Source organism: Cervus elaphus, chromosome 9, assembly GCF_910594005.1.
Source record: "Cervus elaphus chromosome 9, mCerEla1.1, whole genome shotgun sequence".
NCBI lineage: Eukaryota > Metazoa > Chordata > Mammalia > Artiodactyla > Cervidae > Cervus > Cervus elaphus.
The window spans coordinates 80,898,753-80,915,053 of NC_057823.1; the positions used below are offsets into that span (position 1 = coordinate 80,898,753).

The following is a 16,301-nucleotide window of genomic DNA, read 5'->3' on the forward strand; positions in this document are numbered from 1 at the left end:
GTTGAGTATTAAGAGTTCTTTGTATATTTAGGTTAATAGTCTTTTATCATATGTGTCTTTTGCAAATGTTTTCCCCCAGTCTGCAGCTTATTTTTTCATTCTCTTGATGTTATCTTTTGCAGAGCACAAGTTTGTCATTTTAATGAAGTCCAGCATATCCATTATTTCTTTCATGAATGGTGCCTTTAGTGCTGTATCTAAAAAGTCATTGCTGTATTGAAAGTCATCTATGTTTTCTTCTATGTTATCTTGTAGGAGTTTTATAGTTTTGAATTTTACACTTAGGTCTATGATCTGTATTGAGTTAATTTTTGTGAAGGTATGAGTTCTGTGTCTAGATTTTTTTCTTTTTTTACGGGAAAAAAAAAAAGTTTGTTGAAAAGGCTGTCTTTTCCCCATTGTATTGCCTTTGTGCCTTCATTGAAGATCAGTTATCTCTGAGGGTCTGTTTGGGGGCCTCTCTGTTTTGGTCCGTTGATCTATTTGTTTATTCTTTCACCAAAACAACACTGTCTTAATTGCAGTAGCTTTATAGTAAGTCTTGATGTTGGATAGAGTCATCACTTTGTTCTCCTTCCGTATTATATTGACTATTCTGAGTTTTTGCCCTCCGCATACACTTTAGGACCAGTTGGTTGATAGCCACAAAATAACTTGGTGGGATTTTGATTGGAATTGCTTGAATCTATAGATTAAGTTGGGAAGAACTGATATCTTGACAATATAGAGTTTTCCTATCCATAAACATGGAATATCTATCCATTTATTTAATTCTTCTTTGATTTTATTCATCAGAGTAGTTATCCTCATGTAGATCTTTACATATTTTGTTAGCTTTATCCCAAAGTGTTTTGGTTTTGTGGGTTTAATGTAAATGGTATTGTGTTTTCAACTTCCACTTACTCATTGCTGTGTAAATAGGAAAACAGTTGACTTTTGGGGAGGGGGGTGCTGCACTAGGTCTTCATTGTGACATGCAGGCATATAAAAATAACTCTTTAACATTCTGGTTGCATCCATGTTGCTGCAGGTGGCATTATTTTGTTCTTTTTATGGCTGAGTATTATTCCCTTGTATATATGTACTACATTTTCTTTGTCCATTCATCTGTCCATGGACATTTAGGTTATTTCCATAACCTGGCTATTGTGACTAGTGCTGCTATGAACATAGGGGTGAATTTTTTAATTTTTGTTTCTTTGTTTGTTTTCTACACCACACAGCATCTTTAGTGGGATCTTTAGTTCCCCAACCAAAGATCAAAAACCCATGCCCCCTGCATTGGAAGTGCAGAGTCTTAACCACTGGACTGCCAGGGAAGTCACATATCTCATAAACTTCATTTTTAACAGCCACATCAATTACATATTTTACCATGAGGATAAACTGTGATTTAATTACTTACCATTGTTGAACATTTCTGTTTTAGCCAATAATTCCTGTGCCTTTTTAAGATGCATAAGTTAAACATTTAAAAAATGATGACCATATATTTTCATCTGAGTCTGAAAGGTCTGTGACTATTGCATATGCTAAAAAGGGACATGTGTTTTTCTATAGGAGACTGCTTGGGGGATAGTGGATACTACAATTAACTCTCCCCTTTCTTTATTCTGTAACCTAGTATGCAGAGTAGTCACTAAGTTCCATGAATATTACTTAGAAGTTATTTTTATATGCCCCTCCATTCTCTTATCAAATTTTATTTTCTTTCTATGTCTTGTCAGCAGTTTATAATGGCCATCATTAAGTTTTAAAACTGTTGTTATGTAGAATTAATAAACAATTGATGCACACTCATGCATAGGGAATTTGTAGCCACTTGGTAGGTACTTAAGTGTTCAAAACAATGAATAAAAATTGGGGAGGTAAGGTTATAGATAACTCTTACTGTTTTTCAGCCTTTTCTCCTTGTTATGGGGGCTTCCCCCATGGCTCAGACAGTAAAGAATCTGCCTGCAATGCAGGAGACCAGGGTTCGATCCCTGGGTTGGGAAGATCCCCTGGAGAAGGAAATGGCAACCCCCTCCAGTATTCTTGCCTGGAGAATCCCACAGACAGAAGAGCCTAGCGGGCTACAGTCCAAGGGATTGCAAAGAGTCGGACACGACTGAGTGACTAACACTTTCACTTTCAGTGGGATATGGCATTGTATGAAGTAGAACTGATTCAAGTATTTTAGTCTTAACTAAATTAACTCACACATTTTAATTAAGAAAAAAAATCTGGTCTGCCAAAAAGTAGTCAAAAGATACAGGAATTATGTATATTTGTACATGTTAGAGAAATCTAAAAATACTAACTCAGAATTTACTTAGTCACTCATAAGTGTTGCTGACACTCATAATTTGAAGGTGAATATGCTTAAATGTTGGGCTTCCCAGGTGGCGCTAGTGGTAAAGAACCTACCTGTCAATGCAGGAGACATAAGAGACAGTGGGTTTGATTCCTGAGTGGGAAAGATCCCCTGGAGGAGAGCATGGCAACCCACTCCAGTATTCTTGCCTGGAGGATCTCATGGACAGAGGAGCCTAATGGACTGTAGCCCATAGGGTCGAAAAGAGTCAGACACAACTGAAGTGATTTAGCACACACGCATGCTTAAATGTATAATTTAAAATTCTAATGGTTAATATAAATATAGAATGGAGCCTCAGGTGGAGAGTTTAAGTTCTATAAAATTTTGATGTTTTTAATATAGCTTTGCCTTTACATACGTTTTACTTAATTATGGGTCTAGAATTGGAGAAGATACCATGTGAAAATTCCTGCTTTAAAATATCTGCTTCTTAACAGTTTTTTTTTTCTTCCTGCATTTCTCTTTACACTTCTGAGGCTCAGATTATCCTATATGTTTACTAATCATTGCTTACATCATATGTAGCATGCATGTGTGCGTACTCAGTCAGGTCCGACTCTTTGTGACCCCATGGACTGTAGCCCCCACACTTCTCTGTCCATGGATCCTCCAGGCAAGAATACTGGAGTGGGTTGCAATTTCCTATTCCACATTTATAGCATATTTATATATAAATAAATATATATATATCTCTTTATATTTGTCACATCTTAATGTATGCTGAGTCACTTCAGTCATGTCTGGCTCTTTGTGACCCCATGGACTGTAGCCCCCCACGCTTCTCTGTCCATGGGATTCTCCAGGCAAGAATACTGGAGTGGATTGCCATGCCCTCCTCCAGGGGATCTTCCCGACCCAGGGATCGAGCCCTCATCTCTTACGTCTCCTTCATTGGCAAGCAGATTCTTTACCACTAGCGCCACCTGGGAAGCCCATCTTGATACTGGTTCTTAATTTTTTAAAAATCTTTTCTCAGTTTTATTGCTTTGTTTTTCTCCATCAACATATGCTGTGCCCTTTTGATTAAAAAAAAATACCCTATAAAATTATTTTTAATATGAATGCCGTCATTTTAGGATCTTGGAGTGAAAATATACTGGAATATTTTCTGAGAAATAACCAGATCACAACAGAAGATGGCGCCCAAATCATCTGGTATCATGCAGCTAACCACAAGGTGCAAATGAATGAGGCACTGAGAAGTAAGTCAGTATTCCCCATGCTTAGATGAATTCAATTTTTTTTTTAAAATCTGGTCATATTTGCAGGTACCAGAGCCTTAGATGATTCAAGTGTAAATTCTTGGCTAATGTAAACATTCTTCTTAAAGATCTCATTTTATTTACAAAATGAACAAATTTTCCTAATGGAAGAATTTTCTCATTTTCCAGAAATTATTTACCTTTACTATGCCTTATTTAAAGTTCTCATGTATTATTACATTTGCTTATATATAGTGATTTAAGTAAAATGTTTAAGATCACGATTGTATGTCATATGTATTTTTGTGTCTTTCACAGCGTACTCAGGAGAGGCTCAAAAATATTTGTCTAATGGATGAATGAAGCCATTGAATGCTAATTTATAATGCTTTGGGCAGTATTTATGCCTGGGCTAGAAACCAAGCCTTTGGGTTTGCTAACTCCATCTGTAATCGTATATAGATGAACACTATAGCAGTTTAGTTAGCCTTTTCCTGTGAAGTACCCCTTTTGGCTACAACGGTGCAAGAGAATGAAGGTGTATCATCAGAGGGATGGGGCATAGCTTGAAGTGCCCTGTTCCAACAGAAAGATTTCCTTGTAATCTCATATTTTATTGTAAAAATTTTCACATTTACTCAATTGACACAATTTACACATCTAACTCAATTGTGTATCTGGATAATGTATCTGAATATATTTCTTTTATTGAAAAGATATTATTTTCAGTTGCTTTTCAAAGGGCAGAAATTTGTCTTCTAATATTTAATGCCTCATAATTAACACAGTGCCTAGCACATAATAACCTAACAGTGGTTTTTTAATAAATAAATTTTAGGAGAAACAATGCTTAAGGAAAACATTGATTAATGGCTTCCTGGAGCTGAAATGAATAGGGGCTGGGGAGTAAATGCTAATGGGTACAGGTTTCTTTTTGGAATGATAAAATTTTTCTGGAATTAGATGGTGATGATGGTTGCACAGGGCTTTCCAGGTGGCTCTAGTGGTAAAGAACTGCACTGCCAGTGCAGGAGATGTTAGAGAAACGGACTCAATCCCTGAATCGGGAAGATCCCTGGAGGAGGGCGTGGCAACCCACTCTAGTATTCTTGCCTGGAGAATCCCACAGACAGAGGATCCTGGTGTGCTACAGTCCATAACGTCGCAAAGAGTCAGACACGACTGAAGTGACTGAGCACACATGCACGCATGATGGTTGCACAACCTTCTGAATATTCTGAAAACCACTAAATGGTGTGCTTTAAAAGAGTAATTTTATAGCTTGTGAATTATATATCAATTTTTTAAAATAGAAGAAAATAGGAAGAAATATATCTATTATTTGCAGACAATATAGTTTTATATTTAGAAAATCAAAAAGATTCTACAGCTAAATGATTGTAACTCATAGGTTGATATAGACAATCTCAACCTTTTTGACAATATAAAAATCAAAGCAGAAAATAAATTGGATTTCTCTGTAACAGCTAAAAATTTGGAAGCAATCTTTAAATTTTATGGTTTGTAATAGTAAATGTAGAAGTCTCAGACCTAGAAATAATTTAATTAAATATGAATACTTCTAGCCTTGTTTTAAAAATAATCAATGGAAGTCATTTCCAGTTGCCGGCAGTCTGCTGTTGACCTGGGAATTTTTCATAGGTTACTTAGTTTTCAGATAATATCCTCTTTACTTTCTCTTAGTCAACCAGAACCCCAAGTTTTATAGTTTTGGGTGTACTTTTTATCAAGTCCCTTTTTTCAGTCCTGGCTAATCTTGCAATTTCTTTCAAATACAAAGGAAAGAAAACAGGGTCCTGGAGACATGTATCACACTGCTTTATCTCATTTCTTTCAGAATATTTAAATTTAGTACAGCTGTTATTAATGAAGCTGTTTCTGTTTTCATTAATATGTGATATTGGATTTTCAACAATGTCTGTGATTTAAAAAAGCAAAGTACAGGAGGAACAATATAGGAGTGCCATTTGTCGACATAAGAGTTGCATTGTCAACACATCTGATCTCAGAATAGTCAAAATTGTTTACAAAAGTTATTACATATAATGTTATTTTTTGTTATGACAGTTCTGCATGTGGATTTTTGTTTTTATGTATATATTTATTTTTTGCATGTAGATTTTTAAAATGTATATTAAAAGAAATGCTTGTTAAAAATAGAAATTATTAAATCTCTTTGAGAATAAAAAATGTCATATTTTTAAAAAAACCTTTGTAACATATTTAGGAAAAGTGTGACTATAGTCATCAGCTAAATGTATTAATAAAAATATAGTAAATTGCTGCATTAGGGCATGTAAACAGTATAAGCAAGATAGATATTTTTAACTTCATTTCTATAAACATATTTCTTTGAGCTTTGTTTTAATGTAAGTAGCATCTATTTGGGATTTAGCTGTTTTCTGTTGTCTGGCTCTTGTCAAAAGTTGGGGCTCCTATGATTGAAGTGTTAATCTTGATGTGCAGACTTCTTTCTCTGACTCTCCCTGAGATGGGAAACATAGTTGTGTCCAATTCTTTGCGACCCCGTGGGACTGTAGCCTACTAGGCTCCTCAGTCCGTGGAATTTCCCAGGCAAGAGCACTAGAGTGGGTTGCCATATCCTTCTCCAGGGATCTTCCCGACCCGGGGATTGAACCCGGGTCTCCCACATTGCAGGCAGACGCTTTACCGTCTGAGCCACCAGGGAAACCCAAATATTTCTTTGAGCCCCCTTTTTTGGGTGGGGGGGCAAGAATACTGGAGTGGGTTGCCATTCCCTTCTCCAGGAGATCTTCCCGACCCAGGGATCAAACCCGGGTCTCCCGCACTGTAGGCAGATGCTTTACCGTCTGAGCCACCAGGGAAGTCATAAGCATATTTCTTTGAGTTTTGTTTTAATGTAAGTAGCATCTATTTGGGATTTTCTTGTGTAGAAAATCACCAAAAAACCTAAAGCTGTTTTCTGTTGTCTGGCTCTTGTCAAAAGTTGGGGCTCCTGTCATTGGATTGTTAATCTTGATGTGCAGACTTCTTCCTCTGACTCTCCCTGAGATGGGAAACATGGTGACCAGGCAGTCTCCCAAAGCAGAGGCATACCCTGACCTTCAAAAACCTTCTACCCAACAGCCATGGGTGGGAGAATAGGGAGAGAGGCTGGGCAACTCACATACATGTCTCCAGGTCAGATTTCCCTCTCTTCTGAAAACTAGTCTATCCAACTTCTTATTTGCTGTTTTCACTTATAGAGTTCTTATGCATCAACAGAAAATTTGATTAAAGATTTACTGAGCATGGCCCTGCCCATCAGAACAAGACCCAGTTTCCCCCTCAGTCAGTCTCTCCCATCAATAAGCCTCTTATTCTCATCCATCAGAGGGCAGACAGAATGAAAACCACAATCACAGAAAACTAATCAAACTGATCACATGGACAACAGCCTTGTCTAACTCAATGAGACTTGAGCCATGCCCTGTAGGGCCACCCAAGACAGATGGGTCATGGTGGAGAGTTCTGATAAAGCGTGGTCCACTGGAGAAGGGAATGGCAAACCACTTCAGTATTCTTGCCTTGAGAACCCCATGAACAGTATGAAAAGGCAAAAAAATAGGACAGTGAAAGATGAACTCTCCAGGTTGGTAGGTGCCCAATATACTACTGGAGAACAGTGGAGAAATAGCTCTAGAGAAAATGAAGAGATGGAGTCAAAGTGTTTAAAAACAACACCCAGTTGTGGATGTAACTGGTGATGGAAGTAAAGTCCGATGTTGTAAAGAACAATATTGTGTAGGAACCTGGACTGTTAGGTCCATAAATCAAGGCAAATTGGAAGTGGTCAAACAGGAGATGGCAAGAGTGAACACCAACATTTTAGGAATCAGTGAACTAAAATGGACCAGAATGGGTAAATTTAACTCAGATGACCATTATATCTACTATTGTGGGCAAGAATCCCTTAGAAGACATGGAGTAGCCCTCACAGTTGACAGAAGAGTCTAAAATGCAGTACTTGGATGCAATCTCAAAAACAACAGAGTGATCTCTGTTTGTTTCCAAGGCAAGCCATTCAATATCAGAGTAATCCAAGTCTGAGCCCCAACCAGTAATGCTGAAAAAGCTGAAGTTGAATGGTTCTATGAAGACCTACACTACCTTTTAGAACTAACCCCCAAATAAGATGTCCTTTTCATTATAGGGGACTGGAATGCAAAAGTAGGAATTCAAGAGATAGCTGGAGAATTAACAGGCAAATTTGGCCTTGAAGTACAGAATGAAGCAGGGCAAAGACTAACAGAGTTTTGCCAAGCGAATGCACTGGTCATAGCAAACACCCTCTTCCAACAACACAAGAGGACACTTCACACATGGACATCACCAGGTGATCAATACCGAAATCAGATTAATTATATTCTTTGCAGCCAAAGATGGAGAAACTCTATACAGTCAGCAAAAACAAGACTGGGAGCTGACTGTGGCTCAGATCATGAACTCTTTATTGCCAAATTCAGACTTAAATTGAAGAAAGTAGGGAAAACCTGAAAAATATTCAGGTATGACCTAAATCAAATCCCTTATGATTATACAGTGGAAGTGACAAATAGATTCAAGGGATTAGATCTGATAGATAGAGTGCCTGAAGAACTATGGACGGAGGTTCATGACATCGTACAGGAGGCAGTGATCAAGACCATTCCCAAGAAAAAGAAGTGCAAAAAGGCAAAATGGCTGTTTGAGGAGGCCTTACAACAGCTGTGAAAAGAAGAGCAGCGAAAGACAAAGGAGAAAAGGAAAGTTATACCCATCTGAATGCAGAGTTCCAAAGTATAGCAAGGAGAGATAAGAAATCCTTCCTCAGTGATCAATGCAAAGAAATAGAGGAAAACAATAGAATGGGAAATACTAGAGACTAGAAAATTAGAGATATCAAAGGAACATTTCATGCAAAGATGGGCACAATAAAGGACAGAAATGGTATGGACCTAACAGAAGCAGAAGATATTAAGAAGAGGTGGCAAGAATACACAGAAGAACTATAGAAAGAAGATCTTCATGACCCAGATAATCACAATGGTGTGATCACTCACCTAGAGCCAGACATCCTGGAATGCGAAGTCAAGCGGGCCTTAGGAAGCATCACTACGAACAAAGCTAGTGGAGGTGATGGAATTCCAGTTGAGCTACTTCAAATCCTAAAAGATGATGCTGTGAAAGTGCTGCACTCAATATGCCAGCAAATTTGGAAAACTCAGCAGTGGCCACAGGACTGGAAAAGGTCAGTTTTCATTCCAATCCCAAAGAAAAAGACAATGCCAAAGAATGCTCAAACTACTACACAATTGCACTCATCTCACACGCTAGCAAAGTAATGCTTAAAATTCTCCAAGCCAGGCTTCAACAGTACATGATCTGTGAACTTCCAGATGTTCAAGATGGATTTAGAATAGGCAGAGGAATCAGAGATCAGATAGCCAACATCCACTGGATCATCAAAAAAGCAAGAGAGTTCCAGAAAAACATCTGCTTTATTGACTATGCCAAAGCCTTTGACTGTGTGGATTACAACAAACTGTGGAAAATTCTTAAAGAGATGGGAATACCAGACCACCTGACCTGCCTCCTGAAAAATCTGTTTGCAGGTCAAGAAGCAGCAGTTAGAACTGGACATGGAACAACAGACTGGTTCCAAATCGGGAAAGGAGTATGTCAAGGCTGTATATTGTCATACGTATTTAATTTATATGCAGAGTACATCATGTGAAATACCAGGCTGGATGAAGCACAAAATGGAATCAAGATTGCAGGGAGAAATATCAATAACCTCAGATATACAGATGACACTACCCTTATGCAAGAAAGTGAAGAAGAACTAAAGAGCCTCTTGATGAAACTGAAAGAGGAGAGTGAAAAAGTTGACTTGAAACTCAGCATTCAGAAAACTAAGATCATGGCATCTGGTCCCATCACTTCATGGCAAATAGATGGGGAAACAATGGAAACAGTGAGAAACTTTATGTTTCTGGGCTCCAAAATCACTGCAGATGGTGACTGCAGCCATGAAATTAAAAGATGCTTGCTCCTTGAAAGAAAAATTATGACCAATCTAGACAGCATATTAAAAAGCAGAGACATTACTTTGCCGACAAAGGTCCATCTAGTCAAAGCTATGGTTTTTCCAGTAGTCATGTATGGATATGAGAGTTGGAGTATAAAGAAAACTGAGCACCAAGAAATTGATGCTTTTGAACTGTGGTGTTAGAGAAGACTCTTGAGAGTCCCTCGGACAGCAAGGAGATCAAACCAGTCAATCCTAAAAGAAATCAGTCCTGAATATTCATTGGAAGGACTGATGCTGAAGCTGAAGCTCCAATACTTTGGCCACCTGATGCGAAGAGCTGACTCACTAGAAAAGATACTGATGCTGGGAAACATTGAAGGAAGGAGGAGAAGGGGACGACAGAGGATGAGATGGTTGGATGGCATCACCGACTCGATGGACATGAGTTTGAGTAAGCTCAGGGAGTTGGTGATGGACAGGGAGGCCTGGCGGCTGCAGTCCATGGGGTCACAAAGAGTGAGACCTAACTGAGTGACTGAACTGAAATGAATGGGCATCACATTCTTAATTGTGTTTGCTAACATGTATTTCCTGTGATCCTTCCTCTCTCAGTAAATGGCACCATAGTCTGCATATATTCTTAAGCCAGAAATCTGGGAGTCATCTATTCTTTGTTTTTTGGTTTTTTTTGTATCTACCCTATTGGACATTATAATTCTATTCCAAAATACATTTTGAATTAGTCCACATCTCTCCATCTCTGTTGTCTTCACCCTAGTCCAAGCCACCATGATCTCTTGTCCTTACTACATAGCTTCCATTCTTATTCTTAAAAGAACCATCAGGAACGTAATTTACATGGAGCCTGAGACTCTTGACACTGCCATTTTGTGATTTTTTTTTTTCTACTCATGGGCAATGAATGGCGTTAATAAATGGAGAAACTGACTATTACTCTTAAGGAATTCCAAAGCCTACGTGTTCCTTTACAACTGCACTGGTAGACAAGATGGAATGCCTACATATGTTATACTAAATACCACTTTACTGAGAAATCATGTTTGTGTGACTTATAAAATTAGACAGAAGCTTGACCTATTTCATCTTAAATATAGCTCTGTTTAACTTTTTTTGAGAAACTGCCAAGCTTTTCTGAAGCAGCTGAGTGGGTTCTTGTATTCTCACCAGCAAAGTAAATGATGTTTCCAATTTCCCCATGTCCTTGTCAACATTAGTTATTATCTGTCTTTTTCATTATAGTTGTCCTAGCATTTGTGAGTTGGTATCTCATTGTAGTTTAGATTTGCATTTCCCAGAAGATTAATGATGTTGAGCATCTCTTCATGCAGCTATTGGAAAATGACCTGTATGTGCAGCTGAGTAGCTTTTTCAGCCTATTTCCTGCCTGTAGAAACTGGAGAGTTCATAGATTTCTTTTCAAAATCCTTCAAGCTGGGCTTAAGCAGTATGTGAACTGAGAACTTCCAGATGTACCAGCTGGGTTTAGAAAAGGCAGAGGAATTAGAGATCAAATCACCAACATTCCTTGGATCATAGAGAAAGCAGGGGATTTCCAGAAAAAACATCTACTTCTGCTTCATTGACTATGTTAAAGCCTTTGACGGTGTGGATCACAACAAACTGTGGAAAATTCTTAAAGAGATGGGAATACCAGACCACCTTACCTGCCTCCTGAGAAACCTGCATAAGGGTCAAGAAGCAACAGTTAGAACTTGTCATGGAACAACGGACTGGTTCCATATTGGGAAAGGCTGTATATTGTCACCCTGCTTATTTAACTTCTATGCAGAGTACATTATGTGAAATGCCAGGCTGGATAAATCACAAGCTAGAATCAAGATTGCCAGCAGAAATATCAACAACCTCAGAAAAACAGCTCATACCACTCTTAATTGCGGAAAAGAAAGAGGAATAAGAAAACCTCTTGATGAGGGTAAAAGACAAGAGTGAAAAAATCAACATTGGTTGATTGTTGGTTTAAAAATCAACATTTGAAAAACTAAAATCATGGCAACTGGTCCCATCACTTCATGGTAAATAGAAGAGGAAAAAGTGGAAGCATGACAGATTTTGTTTTCTTGGGCTCCAAAATCACTACAGGTGGTGATCGCAGCAATGAAATTAAAAGATGCTTAGTTCTTGATAGGAAAGCTGTGCCAAACCTAGACAGCATATTAAAAAGCAGAGACATCACTTTGCTGACAAAATTCCATCTAGTTAAAGCTATGGTTTTTCCAGTAGTCATGTATGGATATCAGAGTTGTACCATAAAGAAGACCGAGTGATAAAGAATTGATTCTTTCAAATTGTGGTGTTGGAGAAGACTCTTGAGAGTCCCTTGGACTGCAAGGAGATCAAACCAGTAAATCTTAAAGGAAATCAGTCCTGAATATTTATTGGAAGGACTGATGCTGAAGCTGAAGCTCCAATACTTCAGCCACCTGATGCGAAGAGCTGACTCATTAGAAAAGACTCTGATGCTGGGAAAGAGTGAAGGCAAAAGAAGGGAGTGGCAGAGGATGAGATGGTTAGATAGCATCACTGACTCAGTGGACATGAATTTGAGCAAACTCCAGGCGATAGTGGAGCACAGAGGAGCCTGGCATGCTACAGTCTTGCAAAGAGTCGGACATGGCTTAGCAACTGAACAACAGCAACAGCAGACCTCTTTTCATTTTACCTCTCTCTCTTTTTTCAGGTCCAAGTCTGTAACAGTTCTATTAAAAATGTACTGGGATTTTTATATATCAAGTTATAAACCATCCCTTTAGTCAAAAGCTTTACTGCCAAATCTCTTTGAGGCAGGTCTCTCTCCTTTGGTTTGCTAGTTAGGGTGCTATGGGTTAACACCCTTAAGATTCTATAAGTTCTTTTATCTAGTTGTATCGGTATCCAAGGCTCCATATTTCTCAGGTCTTAATAAAGTGTCCTGTAGTTGTATCCTTGATTTGGCCTTGATCCTGAGGCTATAGTTTACTAGCAGCATCCTGGACTTGACTTTTGGACTGAGGCTTTCTCTTCCTTTGAGAATCTTTCACCAGATGGAAAGAGTGGTTTTATTTTCTAACTCACACGAGTTCTGAGCTGGAAATATTTCCTCTTTATGCTGCTTAGAGTCTAAACAGCTAATTATTTAACTCAGCTCTTTCTTTCCGTCCTTTATCATAGGAACTAAAAGAAGCCAATTAACGCTTTCAACATTCTGCCTGGAAACCTCCTTAGCCAAATGCACAAATTCATTAGGCATCCTATCTATCTTCCACCAGTTGCTACAAGTGCCAGGGTTGCCAGAAGTTTCACTGCTATGTAAAAAGAGTTTTCTCAGTGCTCTTCCAGCCTCTGTTAACAGTGCCTTTCTAGAATCTACTGGATTCCAAAGCCAGTGTCACACATTTCAGGTTTTTCTTATGCCAGTGCCCCACTTCCAGATAACTATTTCTGCTTGTTTTTCTGTTACTGTGTGATAAATTACCTCCAAAACTTCGTGGCTTCAAATAACAATGATTTATTATTTTTCCTGATTTTGTGGTTCTTCTCTTCCATGTGGAATAGGTTGGGGACACTCATGTTGCTGCACTTGGCTGGTTGCTCAGCTGGGCCTGGAAATTTTGAAATGGCCTCACTCACGTGTCAGAGACCTAATGCTGTCTGTCAGACATGAAGCTTTAGTTTTCTTCTATGTGGCTTCTCTTTCTCTATGTGGTTTTTGAGTCTTCTTACCTGAGAATTCTTACCTGAACTTCTTTACATGGTAACTGGCTTTCTAGAGGATGGAAGCAGAAGCTGCCAAACCTTTTAAGAGCTAAGCCTAGAACTGACAGTTTTCCTTTTGTTGGTCAAAGCAAGTCACAAAACCAACCCAGATTCAAGGGGAAGAGAAAGAGATGAGAGGATAGGAGGAATTGTTGTCAGACATCTTTGAAATTAGTCTACCAAAGCCTGCTAAGTCACACTAAGTGACTAGTGAAGCTTCTTACCCATTCCAGGGATGTGTGCTTTTACATAGTAGCTAAGCTTTGGGTCAAAGAACTAAATCTATAGCATAGCGTTTCAAACATAAACAATAAACATCTATAGTTTCTAATTTCAGGAGTGAGAAGATAAAAGTACTATTTGTGTTCTCAGAAGCTTCAACAAATACTTATTAAGCTTCCTTTTGTATACTCACTTTGCTGTATACTGGGAAGAAATTAGATATTAGGACAACAGTTTGCGGATGACCTAAGCAAAGATATTTAACTCCTCACTACCTGTTTGCTCATGACTAACAAATAAGGGCAACGTGCAAGGCCTGACATAGTACCTGGCACTTAGTTGTTTCTCAATAAATATTATTTTCTTTCCTCCTTTTTATCTTCCTCAAAAAGATACTGGATATGCCATCTGCTGTAGTCTCTATTAACACTAACATAGATTCTTTTATGTGGACAGGTACTGCTCATATGCTAGAGGCCGATGTCATTCTTCCAAGCGATGGATCAGAACATGGCCAACCAATCATGGCCCATCCTCCAGAAATAAACAGTGATAATACTTTACAAGAATGGCTGGCTGAAGTTATTAAAAGCAATAAAGGCATCAAGCTGGATTTTAAGAGGTATTTGTATAAACATGTTCAGTCTTCTGGTTGTTGTAGAATAACAATAAGGGAAAAAAATCAGTAACTTCTCATTTCTGTACCTAAGTAACTTTATACTTTATCTAAACTGAAAATGGAATTGCAAATTAATATGTTTCAGGAATGGACCAAAGACCCACAGAGTTGTCTGCTAAAATTGTTTCTTGGGAACGTTTTGAGGCTAAACTTAATTTTTATAAAGGAATTTATCATAACTGACCATTGTAGTAATAGAATGGCAAATTTTTTTTTCTATGTGAATAACTCCCAGTACCTTTTTAAAATTTTAATTGGAGGATAATTGCTTTAAAATGTTGTGTTAGTTTCTGCTGTACAATGAAGTAAATAAGTTGTATGTGTATATATATATAATATCCCCTCTCTCTTGAACTTTCCTGCTCCCCCACCATCCCACTCTTCTAGGTCATCACAGGGCGCGGAGCTGAGCTCCCTGTGTTATACAGAAGCTTCCCATTAGCTACCTGTCTTACACATAGTAGTGTATATATTTCAGTGTTTCTCTCTTAATTTGTCTCACCCTCTCCTTCCCCCACTATGTCCACAAGTCCATTTGAAAGAAAGAAAGTAAAGTCACTCAGTCGTGTCTGACTCTTTTCGACACCATGGGCCTTAGCTCGCCAGGCTCCTCCATCCATGGGATTTTCCAGGCAAGAGTACTGGAGTGGGTAGCCATTTCCTTCTCCAGAGAATCTTCCCGACCCAAGGGTTGAACCCGGGTCTCCTGCATTATAGGCAGACGCTTCACCGTCTGAGCCACCAGGAAAGTCATAGAACAATACAAGTCCACAAGTCCATAGAACAATACATTTAAAATGCTACTTTCGTTAAGAAGTAGTCTGAGAGAGAGTTGGCAGAAGTTGGGTTAGTTAATGCCTTTCCTACTTGATTTGTGTTATTATATTTGGGGAATTATTTAGAATTCTTTGATTACTAAAAATAATGTGTTAGAAACATTGATAATGAAGAGAGCAAGATTAAGTATCATTTTCTTCTCCATGGCCATCACAGAAAGTTTTACTTTTGTGGTATTTTGGCAGTGTAAAAATTATAGCTAGAGCCAGGGATTTATTGTGACACCATAAAAGCTCTTCATGAAACCCATGAAGGCAACTGCTATGAGAATCTAGGATGTGTGGTAAACTTACTTTATCTTTGAACAATATTTTAAAATTGAATCATCTCAAGAAATGAATAAGAATTGGGAATCTTATTCATAGGGTTTTTAAAAACCTAATAAGCATTTAATCATTAATGCTTGGCAAGCAAAACTTTAGATCTCCTTGCCTTTTCATTTGTTGTGGGGCTAAATATACTAGTAAACCTCTTTATACTGTGAATGAAAACTATTGTAAGATCTTAAAGCTTTTAGAATGATAATAGTCCAACTCCATTTTACTGACAAGGAACTTGGTCCTAAAGAGGTTACGTGACAACAGCTAAACTTGAGAGCTGAGCTAGGATCAGACTCCAGGTTTCCTAGAGCCAGTCCAGTGTTCTCTGTAATGGGGGTTTAGTCACTCGGTTGTGGCTGACTCTTTGCAACCCCGTGAACTATATAGCCCACCAGGCTCCTCTGTCCATGGAATTTCCCAGGCAAGAATACTGGAGTGGGTTGCCATTTCCTTTTCTAGGGGATCTTCCCAGGGATTGAACCGGCATCTCCTGCATTGCAGGTGGTCTCCTGCATTACAAGTGGATTCTTTGCCGACTAAGCCACCAGGGACCATGAAATAAAGTATTTAATCCTTAGTGCTTGACGAGCAGAGCTTTAGATCTCCTTGCCTTTTCACGTGCTCAGTTTTCTGTTTTTCAGTGTTTACCATTGCCCATAGACTTGTTCTCTATGTGATATACTCTCTGACTCCTCACCAGTCAGATCAGCTCATTCATTCCTAAATGCTAGCAGTCACCAGTAAAAGGCTGTGCAGTTAGAAAAAGATTTTGCATGTTTTTTGATCATACATATTTGAAGGGGAATGAATTTAATAACAATTATATAAACACATACTGTGTGTCAGACACAGT

The 16,301-nt window shown here is 38.4% G+C and overlaps 1 protein-coding gene across 1 annotated transcript in view; it reads left to right on the plus strand.

Annotated features, from left to right (window-relative positions):
• The window catches only part of FAM151B (family with sequence similarity 151 member B), a 30,674-nt gene that overhangs the window by 1,574 nt on the left and 12,799 nt on the right, over positions 1-16,301 (plus strand). The window contains exons 2-3 of the mRNA XM_043913505.1: positions 3,436-3,561; positions 14,069-14,234. Of these exons, the coding sequence (XP_043769440.1) occupies positions 3,436-3,561; positions 14,069-14,234 (292 nt within the window). The remainder of the gene's footprint in view (positions 1-3,435; positions 3,562-14,068; positions 14,235-16,301) is intronic.